Source organism: Lithobates pipiens, unplaced genomic scaffold (genome assembly GCF_037356315.1).
Source record: "Lithobates pipiens isolate NorthernLeopardFrog02 unplaced genomic scaffold, aLitPip1_a1.2 Scaffold_25, whole genome shotgun sequence".
Lineage (NCBI taxonomy): Eukaryota > Metazoa > Chordata > Amphibia > Anura > Ranidae > Lithobates > Lithobates pipiens.
This window is the reverse complement of record NW_027507787.1, coordinates 182,140,338-182,158,429: the sequence shown is the minus strand read 5'-3', so window position 1 is coordinate 182,158,429 and position 18,092 is coordinate 182,140,338. Positions and strand designations below refer to the sequence as shown.

The 18,092-nt window shown below is 42.0% G+C and overlaps 1 protein-coding gene across 2 annotated transcripts in view; it reads right to left on the bottom strand.

Annotated features, from left to right (window-relative positions):
- The window catches only part of CFAP46 (cilia and flagella associated protein 46), a 328,406-nt gene that overhangs the window by 118,215 nt on the left and 192,099 nt on the right, over window positions 1–18,092 (bottom strand). For both annotated transcript variants that reach the window (XM_077455243.1, XM_077455242.1), the window contains 3 exons: window positions 13,395–13,538; window positions 11,760–11,960; window positions 2,033–2,139 (listed from right to left, as the gene is read on the bottom strand). In XM_077455243.1, coding sequence (XP_077311369.1) covers window positions 2,033–2,139; window positions 11,760–11,960; window positions 13,395–13,538 — 452 coding nt within the window. The remainder of the gene's footprint in view (window positions 1–2,032; window positions 2,140–11,759; window positions 11,961–13,394; window positions 13,539–18,092) is intronic.

Here is an 18,092-nt window from a genome sequence, read left to right as displayed (position 1 = left end):
GCATGTACCTATGCAGGTCAATGTAGATACTCATGTAAGTATGCAGTTCAATGCAAATAAGCATGTAAGTGTGCAGTTCAATACAAGCAAGTTCAATGCAAATAGGCTTGTATGTATGCAGTTCAATGCAAATAAGCATGTAAGTGTGTATGCAGTTCAATACAAGCAAGCATAGAAGTATTTTGTTTAATGCAAGCATGCATATAAGTATGCAGTTTAATGCAACTACACATGTATGTATGCAGTTCAATGCAAATACGCACGTAAATATGCAGTTCAATGCAACCAAGCATAAAAGTATGCAGTTCAATACAAATAGACATGTATGTATGCAGTTCAATGCAAATATGCATGTAAATATGTTGTTCAATGCAAATATGCATGTATATATGTATGCGGTTCAATGCAAATACACAGGTATGCATGCCATAATGATATATTGTGCTGCACCTGCCTAACTGAACCTGGCCCCATACTAGTTTTGCAGGGATAGACAAGTACATATGCATCCAACAAAGCCTGAATGCAGCCTCTATGATGCTTCAGTACAGTCTAAATGTAAGCGCCTGCAGATCAAATGGACGCTACTCTGGAGACACAATTCCTTTAAGCGAACTCATACCCATACAGGGGTGTATCAACAAACAGTTGTACAAGCCACACCCCAGATTAGGCAGCAAGTATACAAGCATGCCTTTATGCAAATTATGCACTAATGCAGTATATAATCATGTCCTGTTTGGTCACACAGCTCTCCCCTAGGAAGTACTCACACTCCATTATCAGGCCATAGCCTGCTCCGTGTCTCTAGAAGCCTCGCTGATCCTTCAGCCCACATGCGATTTCAAACATAAAATGGCCACACAGAGCCCGACCTGGCCAGATGAAACAGTACACTGCCCCCAGTGGCCACAGGGAGAATGACCAGACAGCCAGATGTCTCTTTAAAAAAAAAAAAAGAGATACTGCAAATGCAAACTTGCCATTCCTGCTGCAGGACTCTGAATCATAACAGGAGTTCAACCTTAACCCATCATGGCGAGCTCTGTCATAAAAGTCTTTCAAGGACTTGGTCCCCCTTAATCTAGGGTCCACTCCCCTGGACCTGTATAGCATCCTGCTGGAAAGCACCTTGGTCAGAACAAACACTACACAGGGTTACATTACCCAGGGTCCAGCACCATAAAGTTGCATTACAGGCCAACCTCAAAGATTTTTCTCTCCTATCCAACGAGGCTCGGGTACTAACCATTTTGGCTGTAGCTGAAGCCCATGATTCTCAGCAGAGCCATTCCAGACCTCCAAGTATGCTCCAACAGCACATGCAGCACATCAGTGAGCACCACCTAACAGACACTGGCAAAAAAGGAGGTACTTCCTGTATAGGAGGGGTTATATAGGGGAGGACTTCCTGTTTGATTGATGCCAGTGTCCATTCACCCATAGATGGTGCATAACCCACATAGTTAATATATTGCCTGCTCTGTGTCCTGTGATACAGAAAAGACAAACGTGGCTTTTGGCTGGATGTGTCGTTATTCATAGAGGATACTTGGGTATTTAAGTGTCAGCATTTGAATGCCACTGGGCCACAGGCCGCTGTACGAATAATGTTATTCTCATAATATGGCTCCAGGTGCTTGGTTGGTCCTTCTGAGCCTTAGCCTGGAACCACAAGGAAAGTTCAGGGCTTTGCAATCTAAAGCTCCCTGGTGAAAAGTGGGCTTTTGCGGTGTAGTGGGGTTTCAAACCTGCCATCAGTACACACTTGAGCAGACAATGAGGATCTGCTTTGGGCACTGGGGCCTGAAATGGGACAAACAGTTCAGACCCTGAGTAACCCTGGTAATAAGCTACTATTAAGTTTAAAATAAATACCATAAAACACATTGGTCTTATCTTGCCTCACTAGAAAAAAAAACCTGCAAAGTAAGATCGACTTTAGTGAGTTTTTCCTGACGCAGGCAGCCTTCAGCTATAGACGGGAACCATAACTTATATCCATGTGAATAAAGAAAAGACAACTTCTTACCTTGCATTCAGTTTGGCTATTAAAAGTCCATATTCTGACTCCCTGTTTTTTTCTTTGTGCAACATGGTTTTAAGAGCATTTATTGCGGTATCCAAAATTTGACAGGCCTGAAAAAATGATTACACACACATGATTAAGAGTGTGAAATAATTGCCTCATGTGGATCTTTGTAAGATATTTGTGGTTTGTCAGTTGAGTTTACTCCATAAAGTTGTTAGTTCAGAAAATGAATTCAGCAATGTTCTCCAAGATTCAATTACTGCTTGTTTTGCGGATAGCTGTGGGCTGACTTTACACTTACATTTGGTGATCAGCCCTGCATTAAGACTGGGATCATAGGAACTGAAAACCACTTGCCTCCAATTTCTTTTCTCTCATCTTTCCCTTCACTTTCATTTAGTTTTTCCTAAAACATAAACCCAGTCTGACTTTATCTGAAGTCTAAAAAAAGTTAGGACTGGACATACACTTTAACGTTCACATCATTCATAATGCCTAAACCTTAGGCATTCTTATGTAAATCAATAAAACTAATTTCTATCAGCGCAAATAATAATAATAACCTTAATCACTATGTAGTGATGCGTGTATTAGGTGATATAACAAACTTAACCAGACTTAATTTTCCTGAAGTAATTGAACATGGCAGCCTACATATTTTTCCTATGACAGCTTTCATTCAAATTGTGAGCATAGCTGAGCTTGTGTGTACCAATATCATCCTCTGATCAGAAATACCTATATGTAATATGTAATGTATAAAACATGTATTCAACCATAGAAGAAGACACGTTGGAGTACCTATTGTAATATTGCAAAATTAACCAAAGCTCCTGAAATATAGCATTTTAGTCATTCAACCAACAATACTGCTTAGGTATTAAGCTGTAAATTTTTCATTTACATAAGAATAAATCCTTAAATAAGAATAACTTCTGGTAAGAGTACCTACCTTTATCTGTGAAAAATCCCCCAAAATCCCCCAAAATCTTGGTTGAGGGCTGAAGGTCTTTTACAGTTCGGGTCAACGGAATATTTGAATCCATCTTGCCTATTTTTTTCATTGGTGGACATTTTAGAATTATTGGTTTAAGGATGGACTGACATTTTGTTATTTTATAAAATCATCTTCACTTAATAAATTTTTCTGTTATTTGGCAGCATGACATAAATTGTGCTTGCTGTCACCAAATAGTTTTTCTTTTCACTGCTAATTTCATCTGGCTAAAAAAGTCATTTGTATTAGTCACTTCACTATTTATGTTTTTCTAGCGCTGCATTTGTTGTTACATATTCTGACATCTTGCAAACAAATTCAAGCAGAAACTGTCCAAAAACTCACAAGTTCAATGGATGCAAGACTTGTGAAGCTGCATTCAAATAAGGGGTCCTATGTTAAAATGTAACGTGAACTGTTAAAATGTTTAAAAAGTTAAAATGTTGTTCAAAGTCTTTTGATTTCAGTCAATTTGTTGCAAACACAAAAAAATGCCAATTTTCAGTTCTTTACAACCTATAAAGTGTTTTAAAACTTACTGTGCGTAATCATTTAGAACAGTGCATTGTAAGTTTTTTTTATTTTGAAAAAAAAACTGTTATCATTAGGCGGTGTGTTCAATAAAACTTGAATTGGACTTTTAATAGTTGGTAACATGAGAATTATGCTGACTTTTATTTACATCAATTATTTAGGTATATGAGAAAAATATCATTAGCATAATAATTTGGAACAGGGTGTTTATATATATATATATATATATATATATATATATATATATATATATATATATATATATATTTTTTTTTTTTTTCTTTTTGCCATCTCAGTCAGTTACTTTATGCTAGCGGAATCTAATCAGCTTGATGCTCATGTCTCCGCTTACTCCCTTTGACATCATTGTGGCAATCTTTATTTTCTTTCCTTTTCCTTTCTCAGCCTTCCTTCTTTATTTATCAATTTCATATTTATACAAACAATTCATCCGATTACTTATTCCTATCCCTTTTTCTTTTCTTTTTTTTTTCCTTCAACCATGAAATTCCATTTCCCTCCCCCCTCCCCCCACCCTAGTGCAGAAAAAAAAAAAAAACCACAAAGAGAATGGGGAGGTCTGCCCCCCTTTCTCCCCACTCTCAGTCACCCCCCTCTCTGTCCCCTTATCCTTCAATTATTTCACGGCAGTCCCCCCTCTCCAAGAATGTCAGCCATTGTTGCCAATTCCCGTGACCTTCTTCCTCTGTGTCTTGTAATTTATGTAACGATTCTCCCATTACCCTAATTTGCTCCACCCTCTGTACCCATTCCGTTATTTTTGGAACCTGTGTAGATTTCCAATAACGAGAGATCAGCACTTTGGCTGCATTCAATAGATGCGGGACTATCGTGTTTCTATATTGCATTATTCCTAGTTCGGTGTCATGAAAAAGGCATGTCCAGGGGCTTTTCTTGATCTTCTTTCGTGTCACCACACATATAATTTCTACTATTTTGTCCCAAAAAGGGGTTATTTTAGGGCAGTCCCACCAAATATGTATTAGGGAGCCCTCCTCCGAACACTCCCTCCAGCACAGTGCCTGCTCTGCCCCTGTAAACCCCTGCATTCTTTGGGGAGTCATATACCATCTTGATATTAATTTATAGGACATCTCTATCATACGGACTTCTCTTGATACTAAGTGTGTCAGTTTAAATATTTTTATCCTGTGGTCATCATTCATTAGTGGTCCTAAATCCTCTTCCCATTTCCTTAAGTATCTCGGCAATTCTAAATCAGCTTCATGTCTTAATATTTTATATATTTTCGATACTCTTTTGATTAAACACTTTTTTTCCTTCAATAAATTCTCGTGGTCTTAGATTCTCTAATCCCCGTAGCGGCTGTGGCAAACTTTGGGTGAAGTGTAATATTTGAGCGTGCCTCCATTTATCTAGAGCTAGATATTTTTTTTTTTATTTAAATGTATATTTATTGAAAAAAAAAATTGTAAACAGTACAAAAATGTCATACATACGGTACAGCAGTCAATAACATTGGGTAAACATAATAGGGGCATCATATTGTAGATTACAAACGAGGTAAGTGATAGGATACACCATGAAGCTGTAAACAATGGTGATGGCATAACTGAAAAAGAAGGATAGAGCGAACTAAGACATTGGAAATCAGACGTATGGGTGTTCTCGGTCTGATACGGTATAATACAGTAAACAGGATATCAAATCTCCCTATGGTCACTTAAGGAAGGACTGGCAGAGGGGGCAATAAAAGATTCTGGGTTGAATACGGAGGCATCCCATGGGTCCCATGTCTTGGAAAATTTGGGCAAGGAATCATGAGCTATTGCCGTCAAATGTTCCATCCTACGTATGTGAGCAATGGACGAGACTACATGTGCTTGTGTGGGAGGTATGGGAGATAGCCAATGAGCCGGTATCACTCTCTTGGCAGCTAGGAGTATGAAAGCCATTAGTTTCTTAGCATATTTAGGGAGATCTAGGATCGGAAGGCCTAACAGGTAATGTATCGGATTCAGTGGGATATCTCTTTTCAATATTGATTGGAGAATGGATTGGACCACAGACCAAAAAGACGTGATACGTGGACAATCCCAAAAGATATGAAGGTGTGTGCCAATATCCTGTAGGCACCTCCAGCATAAACGAGACAGTGAGGGATCATACTTATGTAAAACTTCGGGGGTCCTATACCAAAACATTAATACTTTATAAGCAGTTTCCTTCTGCTCAACACATCTCAAAACTTTGGAGATGGAAGTCCAGATCTCCTGCCATTGAGAGAGAGAAATAGTAGCGGGTAGGATTTTGGCCCACTTCCGCATATAAAGGTGTGAGTCTAAAGTGGGGGGTAGTGAGTCATGAAGAATCCTGTAAATAGCGGAGATGAGGCCCTTCTGATGTGAACCCTGGGTGCATAACAGTTCAAAGGCGTTAGGTTTTTCCAGGCTCATGGCAGGAGATACAGAGCAAAAGTAGTGCTTAAATTGAAGGTAAGTGAAAAAGGACCGCTGTGGAATGTCAAATTTGTCTTGTAAGTCTGGAAAAGATAAAAGTTTGCGGGACACTGGGTGAACTAGGTGGCGAAGTTGGAAAATGCCTGCTTGAGTCCACGGGGTCATAGCCATTGTGGACAGACTGTCAGGTATGTCTGGGTTGTGGGTAACATTTAAAAGGGGTGGGCAGGGGGAGGAAAGAGAGAACTTCTTGTGGCATTTTTTCCAAATATCCAAAGTAAATAGCATAGGAGCAAGGCAAATACGTCTAAGTTGTGATATAGAGGAGGATAGGTCAGACCAGAGCATAGAACAGGGATGGACCGGGTCAGTGATATTCATTTCTATCTCCGCCCAACGACTCGTCGCAAAATAGGAGGACCAGGAGACCATCGTAGATAAGTGGGTCGCGTAGTAATATCGTATAATATCTGGTGCTCCCAGACCCCCGTGTGAGCGCGGTGCAAAGACAACCGTATGGGCAATTCTATGTGCTTTGTCACCCCATATGAATTTAGTAAAGGCCCTCTGGATACTGCGGAGTTGGGGCATGGGAAGGGCCACAGGTAGAAAAAGATACAAAAATTTAGGGAGTATTGCCATTTTAAGGACATTTATCCTACCTAAAAGGGATAGGGGACATTCCATCCATTTACGGAGTAGACCGTGTGTTTCTGAAATCAAAGAGAGAAAGTTAGCCTGGTATAGTGTGCGATAGGATGCTGTTAAATGAATGCCTAAATATTTGAGCGAGTCAGAACGCCACTGGTAGGGAAAGGTGTTGCGTAAGGCGGCGAGAAGTGGGGGAGGGATATGAATGGGAAGCTCTTCAGTTTTAGCTGTATTAACTTTATATCCTGATATATTACCGAACGTTTCTAGGAGGGCATGGAGGCTGGGGAGTGAGGTGTGAGGTTTAGTTAAAGTAAGCAATATGTCGTCAGCAAACAAGGACAGCTTGTATTCTTTCCGTCGTAAAGAGACTCCCCTGATGTCTGAGTCCTCCCGAATGCGTGCTGCCAGAGGTTCAAGGCATAATATAAATAACAAGGGGGAAAGGGGGCAGCCCTGTCTAGTACCATTGCTATGTGTAAACGTTGGGGATTTGAAGGATGCCAATTGAACTTGTAAGGTGGGATGGGAATAGAGGGTTTGAAGAGCCGATACAAAGGAGCCTGAAAAACCGTAACGTGCAAGTGTGGCAAACATGTAAGGCCATCCAAGCCTATCAAAAGCCTTTTGGGCATCTAGGCTGAGAATAAGAGCAGAGCGAGCGGTTTTATCAAGCATGTCAATTAGATCAATGGTGCGTCTGGTGTTATCGCCCGCTCGTCTACCTAAAACAAAACCCACTTGATCATTGTGAACAAGGGCAGGGATTATGGAAGAAAGTCTATTGGCTAAAATTTTTGTAAATATTTTATAATCTGAGTTCAGTAGGGCAATGGGCCTGTAATTATCTGGCAGGGATGGGGATTTGCCCGGTTTCGGAAGGACTGTGATATAAGCGTGTAGGAATTGCGAGTGTGGAGTGACCCCTTTTTGTAAGGAGGAGTAAAGCTTTAATAAGTGAGGGCCGAGGATGGGAAGGAAAGTTTTATAATATTGATACGGAAGACCGTCAGGCCCAGGGGACTTATGTAAGGGCAGTGCTTTTACTACTGCTGCTAACTCTTCTGTCGAGATATCTGCATTAAGGGCGGCTAGCTGTGACGGTGATATTTTAGGCAACTTTAAAGGGGAGCAAAAAGAATCAAAAGCCTCTTGAGTGAAGGAGTATTTAGGGTCAGAAGCTAAACAGTTGTACAATTTGTCGTAAAACGAGCCAAAAACTTTGGACATCGTCAAAGGACAATGGGTCGGGGAGCCGTCAGCCTAAAGGAGGAGGTCAGGATAAGATTGAAAGGGACGCGGTTTAAGCTTGTTTACTAGCATCCTGTGGGGTTTGTTAGCGAACTCATAAAATTTCTGCTTTGCCCAAATTAGGGCCTTAGAACATTTTTGCATATCTAGCGATTTCAAACGCTCACGGAGGGTTGTGACCGTGCGCAGACGAGTCACCGTAGGGGAAGCCAGGAGCAGATCTTCAGCCTTACGGAGCTGTAAGAGGGTGTCTTGCCTCAGGGCTGCCGAGTCCCGCTTTAAGCGGGCGCCGGCAGAGATACATGCACCTCTAAAAAATGCCTTGTGGGCTTCCCATAGGGTAGACACCCCTGCCACTGAGCCGTCATTCAGTTGAAAAAATTCCGATAAATTTTGGGACAGTTGAGCCTCGACAGTGGGATTGCGGAGGAGAAAGTCATTGAGTCTCCAATGACAGGTTCTCGGCATGGAGTAGGCAAGAACCAGGTCAAGCTGAACCGAGGCATGATCTGACCATGTTATGGGGTTCAGTTCTGATGCCACCGCCGATGTCAGTAGGGGCGCTGATATAAAAAGGTGGTCAAGTCTGGAGTACATCTTATGTGGGGGGGAGAAAAATGAAAATTGTCTGCTAGTGGGGTGCTTGATTCTCCAGATGTCCAACAGGTTATGGGTTCTAATTAGTTTACGAAATGTGGTGGACTGACGTTCCACTCTAGATGAGGGAATGGAAGGAAAAAGCGTCTGTCTGTCTCTCCTAGGAGACATGACCATGTTGAAATCCCCCCCCATGATCATGAAGGGTTGAGCGTATTTACCTAAGCTGTCCAGTAAGTCAGAAAGAAATTGGATTTGGCCCGAGTTAGGAGCATACACATTAATCACAGTAAGAGAGCGTGAGAGATATTCGCAGTCCAGGAGGATATATCTACCATGGGGGTCTATAAATGAAGATTTCACCCTGATCGGGCAAGATTTCCTAATCAGGATTGCAACCCCTGCTTTGCCAGAGGGATCAGAAGCCAGAAAGGAATTTGGAAAGTGTTTAGCAGCAAATTTAAGAGAACCCCCGGGGCGGAAATGGGTCTCCTGGACCAGGACTATGTCCGCAGCCGAAGATTTGAACTCTTTCAGAGCCAGCCAGCGTTTATGAATAGAGTTCAAGCCTTTAACATTATAAGTAAGAACCCTTAAAGCCATCTTCATGGATTAGCATTAATGCAATGTAAGCAGAACAAACATGTATTAACCAAAAATACCCGTAAAAATTAACTAGGCAGTATAAACCATGGTGTATCCTGTGGGATAAAGCCTCCATTTATCTAACGGTTTGTGCCCCCACTCTTGTGTGAATTCCCTATATGTATATACCCTATTCCCCTTAATAACTTCTCCTAGTTTTATTTCCTCTTTACTTGCCCATCTACTGAAATACAGCTGCTCCTCCTTACCTGGCAAAAAATAGTCTGTGTCCAAAAGTGACATTAATGGCGAATTGTGAGTCCAATTGTGTACCCTATTAATATTATCCCATAATCTTAATGTATGTCTCGTTAAGGTGCTCGTGTCTGCTCCTAAATTCCGCTGATGAGATGGTATCCATATAATTTTTTCCAAGCACGTCCCACTCAGTCTAGTTTCCAGGTCTACCCAACACTTTTCTTTCTGATTGTGTATCCAATCTGTTACTCTGGATATTATTATTGCCTCGTAATATTTTTTAAATTCTGGTAATGCTACTCCTCCCCTTTCTTTTTCCTTCACTAAAACTTTATATGCTATACGCGGACGTTTCAGGGGCCATATAAAAGCCATAATCAATGATTTTAATTTCCTAAAGAAACTCATTGGGACCGGAACAGGTATCATTTGAAATGTATAATTTATAATTGGGAGTATAAACATTTTTATTACATTTACTCTGCCAATCCAAGATACTGCTTTATGCCTCATATTTTTCATTAACCCTTTAATTTTATTTAAAAGGGGAATATAATTTGCCTCATAAAGCCCATGTCTTTGTGACGTTAATTTGATCCCTAAATAGTTCAATTCTCCCTTACACCATTTGAAAGGTAAACTTGAGGAGAGGGTACTCTGTTATATATGCACACACACACACACACACACACACACACACAGTGCATTCAGTGTAGACTATATATACACACAGTGCAGTCAGTGTAGTGTATATGTGTATATGTATATATATGTATATATATATATATATATATATATATATATATATATATATATATATATATATATACACACACATACATACACAGTGCAGGGTATATAGTGCAGTGCAGAGTATATAATACAGTGTACTGAAGTGGTTAAGGGGAACCCTAGGACAGAATGTTTTTTTTTAAAAAAAAACAGCGTGGGGTCCCCCCCAAAATCCATACCAGGCTCTTTGGGTCTGGTATTGTTTTTAAGGGGAACTCCACACCAAAATGTAAGAAAAATTAGTGTGGGCCCCCCCAAATCCATACTAGACCAGGCCCTTATCCCAGCAAGCAGCCTGCCAGGTGAGCAAGCACCCCCCTCCTCCTGGACCATACCAGACCACTTCCCCTTAACATGGGGAGGGTGCTTTGGGGTGCACCCCAAAACACCTTCTCCCCATGTTGATGGGGACAAGAGCCTCTACCTAGCAACCCTGGCCATTGTCAGGGTCTGTGGGCGGGGGGCTTATCTGGAAATCTGGAAACCATCCAAAAAAGTGTCAAAAAGTAAAAACCACAACAGACAGTCTTTGACAATTCCTTTATTAAAAAAAAAAAAAAAAAAAAATGTCCAGCGATGTCCATCCATCTTCAATCACGCCGCCCAATGGACCCGAAAAATTAAAACGCTCCATCTCGATGAGAGGCCTCCCGGTGACTGCTGTCTCTTGACTGTGACAGGTGTTATATAGGCAAGGGCGGTGCCACCTGGTGATGTAACCGAGTGACCATGCCCCCTTCTGACGTCATATGACATCAGATGGGATGGGGTCATCCGGTTACGCCAGTGGGTGGCCCCGCTCTTGCCTATATAAGAGCTGTCAAAGGTAAAAGACAGCAGCCTTCCCATGGAGGTAGAGTTTTTTCTTTTTTTTTCTATTTTTCGGGTCCATCGGGCGGCGTGGTTGGCGATGGATGTTTATTGCAGGACACTTTATTTCCCTTTTTCTAATAAAGGAATTGTCAAAAACTGTCTATTGTGGTTTTTACTTTTTGACACTTTTTTGGTGAATGGGTAAGGGTACAAAGTCCGATGACCATTTACATTGGGGGGGGGGCGGGATTTGGGGGTCCCCTTGTTAAAGGGCCTGGTATATACTGGGGGGGGCACACATTGTTTTTTTTTCTTGATTTTTTTTATCTATATTGTGGGGAGATGGCAATATATTACAGATGCAAGCTAGTTTAAATTACATTTTTTCCTTTAGAAATATAATTTTGCTGCGGCACTATTCTTCACATCACACAGATGCGCCACTTTACAAACGGGGGGCCCCCCATGCACGATATTTAAAGAAATATTTCCTTTTTATTGTTTCACTTTAAGCATTAGTAAAATCACTGCTCCTGAAAAAAGTTGCTTTAAAAACTTTTTTTTGCATTCATACATGTCCCCTGGGGCATTACCCGGGTCCCCAAACACTTTTTATGGCAATAACTTGCATATAAGCCTTTAAAATGAGCACTTTGAGTACTTTAGATTTTCCATGTTTGTGTCCCATAAACTTTAATAGGGTTTGCGTGTTCACTAGAACTTTTTGCTTGTTCTGGTGCAAACCGAACCAGAGGGTGTTCAGCTCAACCCTAGTACTGATGTAACAAAACAATTAAATGACCTATACCTTTCTTTCTTTATCTTCTTTTTCTTCACCTAAAATTGCCTCAGTCAATGAACATGTGGTTTCATACAGAAGCTTTGCATCCCTCTTTAGTTCTTTGGCTTCCAGAAGCAAAGACCTGGCTTGTCCATGATTCTTCTCACAGTTTGCCAGCACAGATAATAAATAAAGGCATCTTAGGTGATCGTGCTTGTCGCCGATTTCCTGCAATGAATATAATAGTAAATTTGTCATCTTATTACATTTAAAAAAAAAAAGACCCCTGTTGAGTGAAAGTTTGTGTTTAACTTCAACTAGCACAGGTTACAACAGGGATGCTCAAACTTTTCAAGGGCCACTTAAGTGGCGAGAGCGAGGGCCACTTAAGTGATTTGGTAACCAGTCGTGGGCCACAATGCAATACAATGGTTCAGAATGTCACATTTTTTATTTTGAATAGCATAATGATCATTTTCTACCTGCAGTCGCTGAATTCCGGCTGGAGGTAGAGGAGGAGAAGCCAGGTTTCAGCAGTTATAGGAGGAAAATGGAGAGAATCGGTTCCTGTATATGTAACCCCCACCACCCCTCCTGTCCAAGTGTAAAACAGAAAGTGACACACCCCCTAACCACTAGTGTAGTGACAGGATAACCTTTGAGATCACAGTATGAATCACAGCGCGACTTGAGGCGATTTACAAGGCAACTTGAAGTTGCCTCCAGGACAGGGGACTTTGCCAGTGGCCAATCACATAATAATCAGCTTTGTGGGAGGAAGGGGTTTGCCTAGAAAACAATCTTTACTTCCTGGAAAGTTGCTTTAGTTAAGACAGGGGATCAGACTTGGAGGCAACTTCCATTGAAATCAATGGGTACAAGTTGCCTAGAAGTCAGATTGAAGTAGTACAGGAACCTTTTCTGAAGTTGGAGCGACTTCAGTAGTGTACATTAAGATGGCTCCATTCACTTCCATTGATTTTCTCAACAGCGCGACTTGGGGCGCCTTGAAGTCAGATCCCAGGTCGCCCTTGTGTGAACCGGCTCTAAGAGTCCACTCACAGAGGGGCAACATTGGATCTGGCTGGAAGTCGTCCCAAGTTGCCTCAAGTCGCGCAACATGATAAAATCAATGTAAGTAAATGAGAGCCGTCTTAATGTACACTACTGAAGTCGCTCAGATTTCAGGAAAGGTTCCTGTACTACTTCAATCTGACTTCTAGGCAACTTGTACCCATTGATTTCAATGGAAGTTGCCTCCAAGTCTGATCCCCTGTCTTAACTGAAGCAACTTTCCAGGAAGTAAAAATAGTTTTCTAGGCAAACCCCTCCCTCCCACAGAGCTGATTATTATGTGATTGGCCTCTGGCAAAGTCCCCTGTCCTGGAGGCAACTTCAAGTTGCCTTGTAAATCGCCTCAAGTCACGCTGTGATTCATACTCAAGTCGTGTCCAAGTTGCCTCCCAAAGTCTCACTGGAAGTCGTGTTGCCCCTGTGCGAGCGGACTCTAAAGGGGTGATATTTATCGATTCCTGTTACCTTTGTTCCAGATGTTTTACATCAATGTTATGTTTCTTTTCAATATCATTTAATCTTTCATAATATTTTATACAGCTACTGTTTTGTTAGAGTTTGTCAGATTTTAAAGAAATGTGTTCTCACCTGGAATGACTTATATGCTTGTGACAGTAGGATTCTAGCTGATTGGAAATGCCCAAGCTGTATCAATACATCAGCCTTCTCCAGCCACACATAAGTAAGAGAAAGCCCACTTAATCCTTTCCCATCTGCACGTACGCTCAGCAGCTAAGGAAAAACAACAGGATTAAAACGCAAAGGTTCACCAAAATAAACTCTTAGTCCAGAATATTTTCACATACAGGACCCTTCATATATTATGCATTTCATTCCTACAAGCAAGCCTATGCTTTTTTTGTTTTATCCACTATGAATCTTCATCAACTGTACAAAAATGCAGACTTATTCTCTAGCGCAAATTCCAAAAAAAGTAACCTAAAAGCAATCAGAAATCACCTTTAAAGCGGAGTTCCAACAAAAAATGGAATTTCCGCTGACCCCCCTGACATGCCACATTTGGCTCGTCATTTTTTTTGGGGAGGGGGGCAGATACCCTCTTTTTAGAGGCATCCAGCTCCCACTTCCTCACGGGTCGCCGCAGCGCTGGAAGGAAGTTCACCTCTCTCCCCCCCCTCCGTGCAATCTTCTGGGACACGTCACACGTCCCAGAAGATTGCCGAGCCATTCACATCGCGCAGAGTGGCTTGCACATGCACAGTGCAGAATGCCGGCACTGTGGAGAGGAGGGGGAGAGGAGCGAGGCTTCCTATGCCTGCATCATTTGACCATAGGACAGGTGTCTGATTATTAAAAGTCAGCAGCTACACTTTTTGTGGCTGCTGACTTTGAATTTTTTTCTTCAGCGGAACTCTGCTTTAAATGATCTCATTTCAAAAGTTAAAACCTGATTAGTTGCTACAGGTTATTGCACTGTGTACTGATTAACTGAATAGGCATGAAGTGTCTGACATGGATTAGGAGCTCATCCATCAGTAGTAGAGCTAATGGGATTACAGTAGTGTTTTTTAGACAGAAATAAAACATAATGTAGGTACTGGCTGCTTTGTCCATATTAAAGTGTATGTAAAACCGAAACTTTTCTTGAAGCGTAACTCCACTTTTGTTGAGAAAAAAACATTCACCTCTGGGTGATCTATGTACATTGCAAGGATTATAACAATCTTTGCTGCTGAGTCCTAAATTTTGTTATTCTGAAACAATCCATGTGTGTTTGAGTCTAATTGTAGTGGTTTCATAATTAACTGTCAGGTGTGCAGCTGCAGGGCACTAATGAAGAAATCTGCTGGGGCTGCATCCCTTTAGACCCCTTTCACGCTGGATGTGTTTTTCAGGCGATTTAGCGCTAAAAATAGCACCTGAAAAGGTCCTCATCTGCAATCCCAGTGTGAAAGCCTGAGTGCTTTAACACTGGGGCGCTGCGCTGGCAGGATGTCAAAAATAAATGCTTGAGGCAGCTTCTTTGAGGTGCTTTAGGAGCGGTGAATTCAATGCAGGAACACAGGGTCAATACTTTCTCTTCTGATGGAACGGCAATCTGCCTTGCTTACATAGATTGTCGTTCTGCCTATGTACTGTTTGATCGGCGAGTGCCGCTGGGCTCCCACTGTGTGTGATCTGGCACAGAGTGGCTGCCCTGCCCCAGTATATGTACAATGGGTGGTCTGCAAGTGGCTTTTAAAGGGATATTAAAGAGGTTCAGCTTTAACCACTTGACCACTGGGCACTTAAACACCCTTAATAACCAGACCAATTTTCAGCTTTCGGTGCTCTCGCATTTTGAATGACAATTACTCAGTCATGCAACACTGGACCTATATGAAATTTTTGTCCTTTTTTTCACACAAATAGAGCTTTCTTTTGGTGGTATTTAATCACCGCTGGGTTGTTTTTTTTTTGTGCTATAAAAGAAAAAATACCGAAAATTCTGTAAAAAAACGAATTTTTCTTTGTTTCTGTTAGAAAATTTAGCAGATTAGAAATTTTTTCTTCATAAATTTTGGCCAAAATTTATACTACTACATATCTTTGGTAAAAATAAGTACAAATTGGTGGATATTATTTGGTCTTTGTGAAAGTTATAGAGTCCACAAGCTATGGTGCCAATATCTGAAAATTGATCACACCTGAAGTACTGACGGCCTATTTCAATTCTTGAGACCCTAACATGCCAGAAAAGTACAAATACCCCCCAAATGACCCCTTTTTGGAAAGAAGACATTCCAAGGTATTTAGTAAGAGGCATGATGAGTTTTTTGAAGTTGTCATTTTTTCCCACAATTCTTTGCAAAATCAAGATTCTTTTTACTTTTTTTTTTTTTTTCACAAAATTGTCATATTATCAGGTTATTTCTCACACACAGCATATGCATACCACAAATTACACCCCAAAACACATTCTGCTATTACTCCCGAGTACGGTGATACCACATGTGTGAGACTTTTACACAGCGTGGCCACATACAGAGGCCCAACATGCAGGGAGCGCCATCAGGCGTTCTGGAGCACCCAGGACAATTCTGACATTTCTCTCCTACATGTAAAAATCATCATTTATTTGCTAGAAAATTACATAGAACTCCAAAACATTATATATGTTTTTTTAGCAAACACCCTGGAGAATACAATGGTGGTCTTTGCAACTTTTTATCTCGCACGGTATTTGCGCAGTAATTTTTCGAATGCTTTTTTTTGGAAAAAAAACTGTTTTGTGCTTAAAAAAAAAAAAAAACACAGTAAAGTTAGCCCAATTTTTGCATAATGTGAAAGATGAAGTTACGCTGAGTAAATAGATACCTAATATGTCACTCTTCAAAATTGCACACGCTCGTGGAATGGCGGCAAACGTCGCTACTTAAAAATCCCCATAGGCGACGATTTACATTTTTTTTACTGGTTATATGTTTTGAGTTACAGAGGAGGTCTAGGGCTAGAATTATTTCTCTCGCTCTAACGTTCGCAGCGATACCTCACATGTGTGGTTTGAACACCGTTTTCATATGTGGGCGGGACTTACGCATGCGTTCGCTTCTGCATGCGAGCACATGGGGACAGGGGCGCTTTAAAAAAAACATTTTTTTTTTATTGTTCATTTTACTTTATTTATTTTAGTTTGACATTTTTTTCCCCAAAAATAATTTTTTTGATCACTTTTATTCCTATTACAAGGAATGTAAACATCCCTTGTAATAGGAATATGGCATGACAGGTCCTCTTTACAGTGAGATGTGGGGTCAATAAGACCCACATCTCACCTCTAAGCTGGGAAGCCTGAAAAAAAAAAAAAGATTCTGGCTTTGATCGTATTAGCGATTCGGTAGAAGCACCGGAGGGCGGCGGGAGATGTCTATGGCTGGGTATTGCAGGGTATCACCGACTATGGCTGGGTATCTCAGAGCATGGTGTTGCAGAGTACTGCGTTGCAGAGCATTGCAGGGTATTGGCGGGTGTTGCAGAGCATTGCAGAGTGTTGCAGGGTATTGGCGGGTGTTGCAGAGCATTGCAGAGTGTTGCAGGGTATCGGCGGGGGTTGCAGAGTATTGCAGAGTGTTGCAGGGTATCGGCGGGGGTTGCAGAGCATTGCAGAGTGTTGCAGGGTATCGGCGGGGGTTGCAGAGCATTGCAGAGTGTTGCAGGGTATCGGCGGGGGTTGCAGGGCATTGCAGAGTGTTGCAGGGCATTGCGGAGTGTTGCAGAGTGTTGCAGGGCATTGCAGAGTGTTGCAGGGCATTGCGGAGTGTTGCAGGGCATTGCGGAGTGTTGCAGGGCATTGCGGAGTGTTGCAGGGCATTGCGGAGTGTTGCAGGGCATTGCGGAGTGTTGCAGGGCATTGCGGAGTGTTGCAGGGCATTGCGGAGTGTTGCAGGGCATTGCAGAGTATTTGCAGGGAATTGCAGAGTATTTGCAGGGAATTGCAGAGTAATGCAGAGTATTTGCAGGGAATTGCAGAGTAATGCAGAGTATTTGCAGGGAATTGCAGAGTATTTGCAGGGAATTGCAGAGTAATGCAGAGTATTTGCAGGGAATTGCAGAGTAATGCAGAGTATTTGCAGGGAATTGCAGAGTAATGCAGAGTATTTGCAGGGATTTGAGGGGTTAATTTTCGGTGAGCAGCGATGTGGGCACTGCAGATGCAGCCCACATCGCTGCTGACACCGATCTCTTCCCCCTCCGCTGTACCGATCGGTACAGAGAGGGGGAGGGAGGAACCGGCGTCATAACATGACGCCGGCTTGTTTACAAGTGATCACTCCGTCATTTGACGGAGCGATCACGTGGTAAACGGCCGCGATGAGCGGCCGTTTACCGTGATTCGTGATGCGCCGGGTCCACTAGACCCAGCGGTCACGGATGCTCTCGTGTGCGCGCCCCAGGGGGCGCGCGAGAGCAGAATTCTAGGAGGCCGTTAATTAACGGCCTCTTAGAGTTAAACAACCGCCCTGATGCCGTTAATCGGCAATGGGCGGTTGTTAAGTGGTTAAAAAACAAAAAACAAAAACAAACAAACATGTCATACCTGCTCTGTGCACTGGTTATTCCCCAGAGCAACCCCAATCCTCTTCTTCTCAAGTCTCCCACACTCTTGGCACCTCCCTCTTGACCAGTGCCCCCAATAGCAAGCCGCTTGCTATGGGGGCACTGGTGCATGCTCTGGGCTGGGCTAAGCCACAGCTTTAGAAGACACATAGAGCTGTAGATTGGCCCTACCCCTTCTCTCTTTACTCACTGGCTGTGATTGACAGCTAGTGGCTCCCGCTGCTATTT